This window comes from Entelurus aequoreus, linkage group LG15, assembly GCF_033978785.1.
Source record: "Entelurus aequoreus isolate RoL-2023_Sb linkage group LG15, RoL_Eaeq_v1.1, whole genome shotgun sequence".
Taxonomy (NCBI): Eukaryota; Metazoa; Chordata; class Actinopteri; order Syngnathiformes; family Syngnathidae; genus Entelurus; species Entelurus aequoreus.
Window position 1 is genome coordinate 31,396,921 of NC_084745.1, and position 13,519 is coordinate 31,410,439.

Sequence of the window (13,519 nt, forward strand, 5' to 3'; positions counted from 1 at the left end):
TGGTTGTGTTGCTACAGCCAGCCGCTAATACACCGATCCCACCTACAACTTTCTTCTTTGCAGTCTTCATTGTTCATTAAACAAATTGCAAAAGCTTCACCAACACAGATGTCCAGAATACTGTGGAATTTTGAAATGAAAACAGAGCTTTTTTGTATTGTATTCAATGGGGTACCAATACTTCCGTATCAATTGTTGACGTCACACGCATACGTCATCATATCTACACGTTTTCAACCGGAAGTGTGGCGGGAAATTTAAAATTGCACTTTATAAGTTAACCCGGCCGTATTGGCATGTGTTGCAATGTTAAGATTTCATCATTGATATATAAACTATCAGACTGCGTGGTCGGTAGTAGTGGGTTTCAGTAGGCCTTTAAAACTCTCCTATGCAAGGCAATAACCGTTTATCAACAACACCCAGAAACGCCGTCAACTTCGCTGGGCCTGAGCTCATCTAAGATGGACTGATACAAAGTGGAAAAGTGTTCTGTGGTCTGACGAGTCCACATTTCAAATTGTTTTTGGAAACTGTGGACGTCGTGTCCTCCGGACCACAGAGGAAAAGAACCATCCGGATTGTTATAGGCGAAAAGTTGAAAAGCCAGCATCTGTGATGGTATGGGGGTGTATTAGTGCCCAAGACATGGCTAACTTACACATCTGTGAAGGCGCCATTAATGCTGAAAGGTACATACAGGTTTTGGAGCAACATATGTTGCCATCCAAGCAACGTTACCATGGACGCCCCTGCTTATTTCAGCAAGACAATGCCAAGCCACGTGTTACATCAATGTGCCTTCATAGTAAAAGAGTGCGGGTACTAGACTGGCCTGCCTGTAGTTCAGACCTGTCTCCCATTGAAAATGTGTGGCATATTATGAAGCCTAAAATACCACAAAATACCCCGGACTGTTGAACAACTTAAGCTGTACATCAAGCAAGAAGGGGAAATAATTCCACCTGAAAAGCTTAAAAAATGTGTCTCCTCAGTTCCCAAACGTTTACTGAGTGTTGTTAAAAGGAAAGGCCATGTAACACAGTGGTGAACATGCCCTTTCCCAACTACTTTGGGACGTGTTGCAGCCATGAAATTCTAAGTTAATTATTATTTGCAAAAAAAAAAAAAGTTTATGAGTTTGAACATCAAATATCTTGTCTTTGTAGTGCATTCAATTGCATATGGGTTGAAAAGGATTTGCAAATCATTGTATTCCGTTTATATTTACATCTAACACAATTTCCGAACTCATATGGAAATGGGGTTTGTGTATATATATATATATATATATATATATATATATATATATATATATATATATATATATATATATATATATATATATATATATATATATATATATATATATATATATCAGGGTTTCCCACACATTAATTTATTTGTGGCGGCCCGCCACGAAAGAATTACGTCCGCCACAAATAAAAAAATTGAAGAAAAAAAAATTTGAAAAAAATATATATATATTTTTTTGTCCTCTCCAGCTTCTCAGGCAAATCATATAGTTGATGTAGATGCCCATATCGGCTGTTCAGATTTATTTTACAAAAGAGAAGTGTAGGATACTTCTCTTGTTGCCTTATTTGTATTTGACTTTATTAAATGTATTTATATTAGAAACACAACATGTGTATATAACAAAGGGTGCAAAGTCTGCAGGCAGTAGGAAACACATGGTTAAGTGTAGGGAGTAAAACTGATGGCAGTCTAAAGTTCAAGATTTTTGGAGCTCTTTGTTCAGTGGATCAGATGTTTCATGAAGCTCTGTGTCTATCTACCACCAATACTGTTTTCTGTTTATTTGTTACTGACTGTGGCAGGACACCTCTGCCTCTGTTTCACTTTATGTTGCTGGTAAATAATATGGTTGTAGTAGTAGGCTAAAGTTAAATTATTTAGTATGCACTAATTAAAGGGGCAGAGCTTTGAGACATTTTAGCTTTTATATTTTATAAGATATATTTTTTGTAAGAACCAAAGTTAATAAATATATTTCAGTGAATAACTTATTGTTCAAATCTGTATATAAATATGTACATAACGTGTTGTAATTATATTGTAAAATGGATGGATGGACATTTAAAACAAAACTGTTATTATTAATTAGTAAGTACATTTTTTTAGCCTTTTTAGAGAAAATCAAATCATTGTAGTAAATTATGCAAATTACTCGATGATGTCATGGTGACCACGCCCATAGTCACGCCCACAGCCACGCCCCCATCGCCACAGGTATCTTGGCAGTTTATGGGAAACACTGTATATATATATATATATATATATATATATATATATTGCATCATTTAGCTAACTAGAATGTGTTGCCAACATGCATTATCACGATATGACGACAGTATTAAAGGCCTACTGAAACCCACTACTACCGACCACGCAGTCTGATAGTTTATATATCAATGATGAAATCTTAACATTGCAACACATGCCAATACGGCCGGGTTAACTTATAAAGTGCAATTTTTAATTTCCCGCTAAACTTCCGGTTGAAAACGCCTTTGGATGATGACGTATGCGCGTGACGTAGCCAGTGAAACAGGAGTATCGGTAGCCCATTGAAGCCAATACAAAAAGCTCTGTTTTCATCTCAAAATTCCACAATATTCTGGACATCTGTGTTGGTGAATCTTTTGCAATTTGTTTAATGAACAATGGAGACTGCAAAGAAGAAAGTTGTAGGTGGAATCGGTGTATTAGCGGCTGGCTGTAGCAACACAACAAGGAGGACTTACTTGGATAGCAGACGCGCTAGCCAACGCTAGCCGCCAACCGCACGGATGATCGGGTGAAGTCCTTCGTCGCGCCGTCGATCGCTGGAACGCAGGTGAGCCACGGGTGTTGATGAGCAGATGAGGGCTGGCTGGCGTAGGTGGAGCGCTAATGTTTTATCATAGCTCTGTGAGGTCCGGTTGCTAAGTTGCTAAGTTAGCTTCAGCGTCGTTAGCAACAGCATTGTTAAGCTTTGCCAGGCTGAGAATTATTAACCGTGTAGTTACATGTACATGGTTTAATAGTGTTGTTGATCTGTCTATCCTTCCAGTCAGGGATTTATTTATTTTGTTTCTATCTGCATTTGAGCCAGATGCTATCACGTTAGCTCAGTAGCTAAAGAGCTTCGCCGATGTATTGTCGTGGAGATAAAAGTCACTGTGAATGTCCATTTCGCGTTCTCGAATCTCATTCTCAAGAGGATATAGTATCCGAGGTGGTTTAAAATACAAATCCGTGATCCACAATAGAAAAAGGAGAGAGTGTGGAATCCAATGAGCCAGCTTGTACCTAAGTTACGGTCAGAGCGAAAAAAGATATGTTTTGCACTGCATTCTAGTCCGTCACTCTAACGTTCCTCATCCACGAATCTTTCATCCTCGCTCAAATTAATGGGGTAATCGTCGCTTTCTCGGTCCGAATCGCTCTAGCTGCGTTGAAAACAATAGGAAAATATGAGGAAGCGAAAAACTGACTACGTCACGCTACTTCCGGTAGGGGCAAGGCTTTTTTTATCAGAGACCAAAACTTGCGAACTTTATCGTCGTTTTTCTATACTAAATCCTTTCAGCAAAAATATGGCGATATCGCGAAATGATCAAGTATGACACAGAATGGATCTGCTATCCCCGTTTAAATAAAACAATTTAATTTCAGTAGGCCTTTAAATGTTCTATCAAATTTATATAGCCTATATCGGGCAACCCTGAAGTGTCTACAACAGAAAAAAAACTGAGTTGGCTCCGAGTGTTGTGGTTCTACCAAGATTAGAAAATATAAAAATATACTAACAAAACGTTTCTGATATTTGGCCTTTAGGTGGAATTTTACGATGGACTTAAAGTGCACTACAATCTTAGGTGTCATCGGCAGTGGCAATAAAAGCTGCGTTTCCATCGAGGGCTTTCGCAAAATAAAAGCACTAATTCTAAAATTTCGACAAAGTCTATTTGCAACTTTCAGGCGTTTCCATTAAAGGGGGTTTTGCGTCATGAGCCGTAATTCTCTTAAAATCTCCACATTGAGGGAGATGGACGTTTTACGATTCCATGGTTTTGGAGCTGTGATTACAATTGCAGCCACTGCTGTTGCCGTGATTTTCAATAAAAGACGAAGGCAACGTCCTCCCTTACTTATGGCAGCGGCCACGAATAAGGGATTTTCGGGAGAGAATTGTGAACGAGGAATTTACAGACGAATTGTAGATTCAAAGGCGCCCTCGACATTGTTTGAGCATGGGGGTCTTTACTAGCCTGCAGGTCGGCCTCTATTGCTGGGTAAAGAGAACTGCAAGACGACCTGGCCGACCGATCGAAAGCACAACCCGGACGAACCATCTCCCCTAGTTGTGCTGCATCGGCGCCCGGCCGGTTCAGTGTTTAGGTGCCCTGTAAATGCGAAAAAAGTGTTTCCATCATTCTTTTGCAACACATTTTAATACCTAAATGTCTCCCCTACTAGGGATGATGTTCAAAAACCGGTTCTCCCGATTGTTCGATAAGAAAAGAACCGATTCCATGGATTCGAATCCCTTTTTGAGAAACGGTTCCCGTTATCGAAGCCACTATAGTAAAGAAAAAGATTTGGTTCTTTATTCGAATCCCTGGGAACGAATTCCGTGTCACAGGAAATGTCCTGTGGCACGTCACAGGAAATGACGTAGCTCAATCATTCGGCGGCAGATACAGAAGCAGCAACAACAATGGACCGGAAAAAACGCTAAAAGACATGGCTTCACTTAACTAAGAAATACGACGAGGAAACGGCTATGTGCAATTATTGCCAGGCTACGCTTTCCTGTAAGGGCAGCAGTAAAACAAACATGTTGAAACATGTTCAGGCCATACATAACCTGAAGTTAGAGAAACGTGTCGTGTCTTCGACACGTGGAGAAGCAGCGACATAGATGACGAAGCACGCCCCTCTTCCTCTTGTAGCCTTTAGGCTAAAATAACGTTACCTCTTATGTCAACCAGGACTGCAGGAATGTTAGCTACACTAACGTTACCTAAGCATAGTCAGTGGCTAACGGTAACGTTAACGTTAGCCTTTTTGACGGTTAACGTTAACGGTATCTTGTAGCCTTCACCACTCCAGAGTTTGCATGTCTGTCTAATAAACTAATGCTTGCAAGATGTGAATTAAGATAATGTTAACGTTATCCTATTTCAGATGATGACATTCATGACAGCCAGAGTGACCAGGGCAGTGTTTGCTCTGTAGCACAGAGCGTTAACCCATTTACCATAGTGAGGTATAACGCAGAGCGCAGCAAGATGAGTGAGGAGGAGAGTAACATTACTCGCAAGCTAACGAGAATGATGGTGAAAAATCTCCTCCCCTTCAACTTGGTGAACACAGACGAATACAAGTAGGTTAATAATTGTATTTTGCTGACATGTAATGGAGCAAAAAGTAAACAACACCATTACTCTGAGATTTGTTTCAAATGTAAAGTGCTGTACAATACAAATAAATGAATGCAGGATTTTCCCTGCATGTATTTTTCTTAGGTGGCCCACTTTAAGGGGCACTAACAGTCAATATTTATTTTATTTTTTTGGGTAACAACCGTCCATATTTATTTATTTATTCTTAAAAAATCCCCTAGAGGGGGAGGGGGGAGTTACCCACATCTGCGGTCCTCTCCAAGGTTTCATTCTCATCGACGTCCCTCTGGGTTGTGAGTTTTTCCTTACCCTTATGTGGGCGCTGAACCGCGGATGTCGTTGTGGCTTGTGCAGCCCTTTGAGACACTTGTAATTCAGGGCTATATAAATAAACATTGATTGATTGAAAAGTGAGCTTTTGTTAAACCAAGTATTGTGTTTTCTTCCGTATACAACAACCTATCTGGATTCGATAAGGAATCGGTTCGATAAGAGAATTCGATAATGGCATCGAAATCGATAATTTCTTAACAAACATCATCCCCATCACCTACCCACCCATCTCATGAGAGCGCGTTTTTCCACGATATTTGAGAGGTTTTTTGAAATTTGAATGTTTTTATTACCAGTTTGTTATTATGATATTTAAATTCTGCGCATTTCTATGGGTAATGAAAACGCAGTAACAGAGAGACTGGATTTTTGCCATTCAGCTACTTGATAAAGAACAGCAAGTTGTACATAAAGGACACAAACATTCAACAGTTTGACTCAAAAAGGTCACATTAAGTTCAACTGTCATGCGTTATAGGTCAATCCAAAAATGGTATTCCTAACTTTGTTGCAAGTAGTGACATTTTAGTGACATGTCAGTGTTGGCGTTAACACACTTTTTGTGTCTTTTTACGCATTGAAAACAGAAAGGACGCGCATTTCCGGAAACCCGCTCGTCCACTGGACACGGAATTATTAATTTTTACCGCCCGGTTTGCTTGTTGTTTTTTTATTTGATTGATTATCGCTTTCCGTCGGTCTTTTGTTTTGTTTATATTTGTCGAGCCAAATTACCGTCCCCGTTTATTGCGTTGTTATTGGTCGTAAATTTTGATTTGCCGAAAGTTTGATCAATGACAAATACCGCCTCGGTTTGCACTCTGACAACTTTACTGCGAGGGGCTGTCAAAAGAAAGACTTCATGGTAAACGATAAGTTGGGTGTAAAGTCAACCTTTTTAACTTCATCTCGTGCCATGTCTACAGTAAATTAGTTGTTTTAGTCTTTGTGAGTCCATGGAAACTTCACTTTTATCTCCCGTTGGATCGACATCGTTCGAGAAGGGAGACAGGCTAGCTGTTAGCTTTAAGCTAACCAGCACCCGACCAGACTCCTCCACCTCAAAAACAGACTTTGCAGGTCAACGGGGCAAATATGTGCCTTTTGAAGTGTTAATGTGCGAGGAGTGTTCAAAAGGAGTCTCTTGGAGAAGTGGCTGACAAGTTAGCAAGTGTCGCTCGCATCCCTGACAGTGACGTCATCACCGTTATTGTTTACTGAAGCAGAGATGCTGACTGTGCGTTATGATGAACGTGCATGCATCGCCAGGCTCTGCTTTTTATCGATAGACTTATTAGATTAAATGTTTTATTATCTATAGCAGGGGTGTCAAAAGTGTGGCCCGGAGGCCATTTGCGGCCCACAGCTAATGTTTAAAGGCCCACGGCACATTCTAAAAATACTATTAAAATAAACAAAAACATAACAAAAGTGGAACAAAAAAGCTTACAGGTGAATGTAATTTAGAAAAAGTTGCAATGTTGACTAATAAAACAAAGCTGTTTTTTTTCTTTAAAACTGCCATTGCTCAAAACATAATATTTAATCAAAATCAATGTTTTTATGAATTATTGACCTATCCAAGGCTCCGATTACTTCATATCAAATATTCCACTTTGAAAAATATTTTTTGTGGAAGATTTTGCATATTTTGTGTGTTTGCAATGAAAAAAACGTTTTCTTTGACAAAAAGGGCAAAAAACACAAACAAACAAAAAAACAACAAAAAAAAAGTTGACAGATAGATCAGAAGTTGATGTAGACTCTAGAGCAGTGGTTCTTAACCTGAGTTCGATCGAACCCTAGGGGTTCGGTGAGTCAGCCTCAGGGGTTCGACGGAGCCTCTGCCGCGGAGGTCAAGACACACTGACTCATCGTGTAAATAAAAACTTCTCCCTATCGGCTTTATGGATACGGCAACAGTAGAAGTCAGACTGATTTGCATGTGTGTAATTTGTTGTGAGTTCATGCACTGTGTTGGTTTTGTTTTTTGAACAAGGTGATGTTGATGCCCGGTTAATTTTGTGCACCAGTAAAAAAACATAACTTCGTCTTTAATATGAAAATTAAAAACATTTTATTTTTCACTAAAGAAGGGTTCGGTGAATGCGCATATGAAACTGGTGGGGTTCAGTATCTCCAACAAGGTTAAGAACCACTGCTCTAGAGATTTAAGCGTTAAATAATGTATGTATGCACTGGCACACGATTTTCATAATTTCATGACCGAAGCTAAAAACCTTTTACACTTTTATATTGAAATAAATACACCTACAACTTATTCAATACAAATATAGAAAAAACTACCGGCAGCGGTAATGTTTAGATCAGTGGTTCTTAACCTGGGTTCGATCGAACCCTAGGGGTTCGGTGAGTCTGTCTCAGGGGTTCGGTGGAGGTCAAAACACACCCGACTCATCGTGTAAATACAAACTTCTCCCTATCAGCGTATTACGGATACGGCAACAGCTGACTGGTTTGCAGGTGTGTAGTTTGTTGTGAGTTCATGCAGTGTGTTGATTTTGTTGTTTGAACAAGGTGATGTTCATGCACGGTTCATTTTATGCACCAGTAAAAAAACATGGTAACACTTTAGTATGGGGAACATATTCACCATTAATTAGTTGCTTATTAACATGCGAATTAGTAACATATTGGCTCTTAACTAGTCATTATTAAGTACTTATTAATGCCTTATTCGGCATGGCCTTATTATAACCCTAACCCTCTAACCCTGACCCTAACCAAATAACTCTAAATTAAGTCTTTATTACTTAGAATATGTTCCCCTAGTGTCCAAATAACTCTAAATTAAGTCTTTGTTACTTAGAATATGTTCCCCATACTAAAGTGTTACCTAAAACATGTAACTTTGTCTTGAATTTGGAAAAAAAACCATTTTATTTTTCACTAAAGAAGGGTTCGGTGAATGCGCATATGAAACTGGTGGGGTTCGGTACCTCCAACAAGGTTAAGAACCACTGGTTTAGATCCATGAAGGAAAGAAGAAAGTGAATGAATGTTTATAACTGAATAAATTTACATATGCATAAAAATGTGTTTTCTTTTGTATTATTGTTTAATGAATTTAGTAACGTTTATCAACCTTTTTCCAAAACACTATATAGAATGTGAGATATAACAGGATAATGCATACATTCATCATTTGTTTACAAAACAGTTACAAAAAAGTGGCACCCCAAACATTTACTGTGGGACCCCCTTTTTTATGACTTGATGGGGTCCCTGGGAGCCCATTTTGAAAATTCGTAGCGCCAACACTGCATGTGACTGAAACTTTCCAACAAAATGCACTTCCTTTGCCAATAATAGTTTAATGAGTCATTATGTCATGTGTTAAATAGTTGCACTGTTTTAGGTGGTTTGACAGTGGTATTGTTAAAAGGTCCTTCCTTGCAGGCGAACGCCAATGAAGAGTGACAATTTGACATGTGGCCCCCAGCCTCCCACATGGCACGTTGCAGCATTTGTAAACACAAGTAATCATCTAACTACAATTAGTCATCCCAGGGTGTTTTAAGGCAGTCAGAGAACTTGATTAAGGCCGTGTAGCTATTTACTCAGCACGCAAATTAAGTTGTTGTTGTTTGGATTTTGTAGCGAATGCTCATTTGGTTGCCTCCACTAGCAGTCAACATCGTGACAGCTTCTAATTCTCATTGTGTCACAGCTTCACGCAAATACTAAAAATGTGTCACGAACATATGTTCAAAGAAGCGGACATGACATAAAATACAACACAGTGAAAGCAGTTGGGTTGTCTAAGCCTCAAGCAGGCATGGCCTTGGAGCTGGCCGCTCCATAACCTTGCTCCAGGCTAGCTGACTAAGCTAACTGCTAGCCTAGCAAGGAGCTACTAGCCTACTAGCGTACCTTGGTGAACGGCAACGTTACAGCCGTGTCCATCGCAGTAAACCAGGGGATTCTCTGCCCAGCCTCTCTCGTCTGAGCAAACACAACAGCCTCCAATCATCTCCTTCATGTTACTCGTCGACAACTTGTCGGCCGCCAACAAACAACGCTCTCCGGAGACCATCTACGAAGAAATAGGACATGCGGAGGAATACGTGAAGACGAGTCCAATCCTCCGCTTAACGCGACCCTCGGTCTTCCGCTAGGTCGCCATGAGTCCCATTTGTTCGGAAAGCCATGTTTTGAACGTCCCTTCGAGGCGCAAGTTGTTTTTTTGTTTTTTTTTACAGCAAAACATCCACTTCACTACGCAATGTTGAGGTAATGGACGAAGGCGGAGGGGCGGGGGGGAATCCGAAGAGAACCGGAAGTGCGTCATGACGTAAGGCGCGTTGCTGTGCGTACCACGTGACCGGAAGTAAACGACAGTCATATGCAAGTGGTTTTAGACCGGTTTCAGTGTTGAAGTTGTTTTTGTTATTTCCCTTGTGCTTAGTGTACTAAATTTCTAATTACATGATGAAAAACCACAGTAATAGTATTAGATTAGATACATTTGGAAATACAAAAGTTTATACAACCCATTAATTAGAATACCTTTTGAAAGTTCATTTATTTCAGCAACTAAATTCCAAAAGCGAAATATTGTTCAAATTCTGATTATTATGCACTGATTAAAATATGCCAAGATAGTATTTCATAATGTTGATGACTATAGTTTGCAAATAATTCAGTACAAAGTACTGACCAGCAAATAAATATATCTAAATATATATGTATGTAAGTGTGTGTGTGTGTGTATATATATATATATATATATATATATATATATATATATATATATATATATATATATATATATATATATATATATATATATATATATATATATATATTAGGGATGTGGGAAAAATCGATTCGAATTCGAATCGCGACTGTCACGTTGTGCGATTCAGAATCGATTCTCAATTTTAAAAAAATCTTCTTTTTTTTTTATATATATTTTTTGTCATTTTTTTCCCCCCATTTTTTTATTTTAATTAATCAATCCAACAAAACAATACACAGCAGTACCGTAACAATACAATCCAATTCCAAAACCAAACCCGACCCAGCAACACTCAGAACTGCAATAAACAGAGCAATTGAGAGGAGACACAAACACGAGACTGAACAAATCAAAAGTAGTGAAACAAAAATGAATATTATCAACAACAGTATCCATATTAGTTACAATTTCAACATAGCAGTGATTAACAATCCCTCATTGACATTATCATTAGACATTTATAAAAATAAAAATAAATGTACAATAGTGTCACAGTGGCTTACACTTACATCGCATCTCATAAGCTTGACAACACACTGTGTCCAATATTTTCACAAAGATAAAATAAGTCATATTTTTGGTTCATTTAATAGTTAAAACAAATTTACATTATTGCAATCAGTTGATAAAACATTGTCCTTTACAATTATAAAAGCTTTTTACAAAAATCTACTACTCTGCTTGCATGTCAGCAGACTGGGGTAGATCCTGTTGAAATCCTATGTATTGAATGAATAGAGAATTGTTTTGAATCGTAAAAATATAGTTTTTGAATCGAGAATCGCGTTGAATAGAAAAAAATCGATTTTGAATCGAATCGTGACCCCAAGAATCGATATTGAATCGAATTGTGGGACACCCAATATATATATATATATATATATATATATATATATATATATATATATATATATATATATATATATATATATATATATATATATATATATATATATATATATATATATATATATATATATATATATATATATATACATACACAGTATACACAGACACAAATGGTATGATTTGAACTTCGTAATTGCCAATTTTATTTACCCTGTTGAGATTTTTTTTTTTTTTAAACTGTTGTTGTCCTTTTCCCACCAATAAAGCGTGGTGCACAATTACATTGCTGATACTTCCAAACGACACCACAGCAACTGACCACATTTCTAAATAGACCATATGTGTTTCAATAACTGAAGAGTTCAAACGCAAAAACAGATAAATCAGTTGGTTTTGGCGGGAAAATGTATTTTGCCTCCTAATAGAGAATGGCCTTTACTATTTTGTGTTACACTCACAGCTCAATATCAGTGGCAACTGTGTTTATCGGCTTTTGCACCCGACCTCTTCAACTATACATAAGAACACATGGGTCTCTATTAGGTATGCTCCCCAAAGACTACACTTTCAAAAATTACCAGGATTTCACAGCAATTTACATAATTTTTTCCACAGTAAAATACTGTTATTTTTTATTAACTGTTATTTCACAGTAAAATACGGTACATGTTACAGTGAAAGTAATGCAATTATTCGCCAGTGTAATTTGCTTTGAATTTACAAGGAAAATGTTTAGTATAGAGAAAATACTGTATGCGCGTAAACTTATTTTGTTTGCTCTTTTTAATGACAAATTATCACAAAGTAGAACAAAAAGGAAATACCACTCTGTGCTTTCTTAAGGAGGTACAAATACATTTCAATTAGTAAAAGGACACTTTTTCATGAGTTGTTTTTTTTGGTCATTGTAAATGCCTTTCTTTTGAGCTTTTAATTAGAGTAAAAATTTGCTGCATCCTTTGATCAGGAGCAATTGGCAAAAAAATAATGCAAGAAACAGCAAAAACAAGAAAGTGGAATTTAGGCAGCTTTTCAATATTTTCCAACAAATAAGAATAAATAAATGTCATACTTAAAAATAAATATATAAATAATGTCAGACATGAAAGTATGCTGCTTTTGTTTTGACAGCATCCACATTGTTGCCAAGGATGCTCCAGAAAACACACACACACACACACAAACACACACACACACACACACACGCGCGCACTCACACACTAACACACACGATTCCAAGCACTCAGCTGCTGCTGCTTGCATCACCGATTCCTGTGAGCGAGCTCCTGCTCTCCGTTTCCAGAGAAACGTAATGACTTGCCAATAATGCACAAGAGCACACGAGCGTCCTCCGTGTAATATGGTGAGCGAGAGGTCCCTGGGAGTGCCTGGCCATTGTTTGCTTTAATTTCAAATTGCTCAAATGCTCCAGTCGACACTGGGCACTCCACTAAAAGGGGGGCGTGGGGGATGGGGAGCTATAGGGAAAAAAGAGAGAGAAAAAAGTGAATTGTGTGTGGCAGGGGGAAACCTATTAGAGGCTGGGAGAACAAAGGGAGGCACAGGGGCAGTGGTTGTGGATGGGGCTCATATAACTACTATAACTACTAACACTGAAAATTGCAAAAAAAAAATGTGTACAACTTGCATTTGATTAAGTCAAAGTCGGGCCCAATCGGGTTCCTCAGTTTGTCAGACAGGAGCTTTTTCTCTAAAAAAAAATATATATATATATATATCTGACCCCATGCATGACCTCCGAGCAGATCTTTCCTAATTGGAAGATTCACTTATTATAACCAAGCTACCTTTAAGATGTCTTTGTTTTTCACATACAGTACGTATAGGCTTGGGAATACAGAACATAGACATTTTCTCATGGGGATTTTCAAGTGTTATCTTGACACACATTGATTGGCTGTATATGTCAAATAATGTATTCATAACACACCACGACTGTATTGCTAATTTCCTCACTTCAATATACGCTCTAGAACCATGCAGCTATTTTTTTTGTCATAGATGCACATTTCAGGGAGGAAAAATATCATGCAGAATGCAAAACACAAATGTCCACTGCAGAGGACGCTGGTTCTAAGGGGTATACGGCACCTAAATTTAGTGGAGTGTGTGTGTGTGTGTGTGTTTTGCAGCAAGGACT

At 38.1% G+C, this 13,519-nt stretch overlaps 1 protein-coding gene across 8 annotated transcripts in view; it reads right to left on the minus strand.

Annotated features, from left to right (window-relative positions):
- Positions 1–10,034, minus strand: part of mllt10 (MLLT10 histone lysine methyltransferase DOT1L cofactor) — an 89,327-nt gene extending 79,293 nt beyond the window's left edge. For all 8 annotated transcript variants that reach the window (XR_009821180.1, XM_062021209.1, XM_062021206.1 and 5 more), the window contains exon 1: positions 9,642–10,034. Coding sequence is in view for 7 of the 8 variants with exons in the window: in XM_062021209.1 (XP_061877193.1) it covers positions 9,642–9,804 (163 nt within the window). In the remaining variant the exon portion in view is untranslated. The remainder of the gene's footprint in view (positions 1–9,641) is intronic.
- Positions 10,035–13,519: the final 3,485 nt, after the last annotated feature.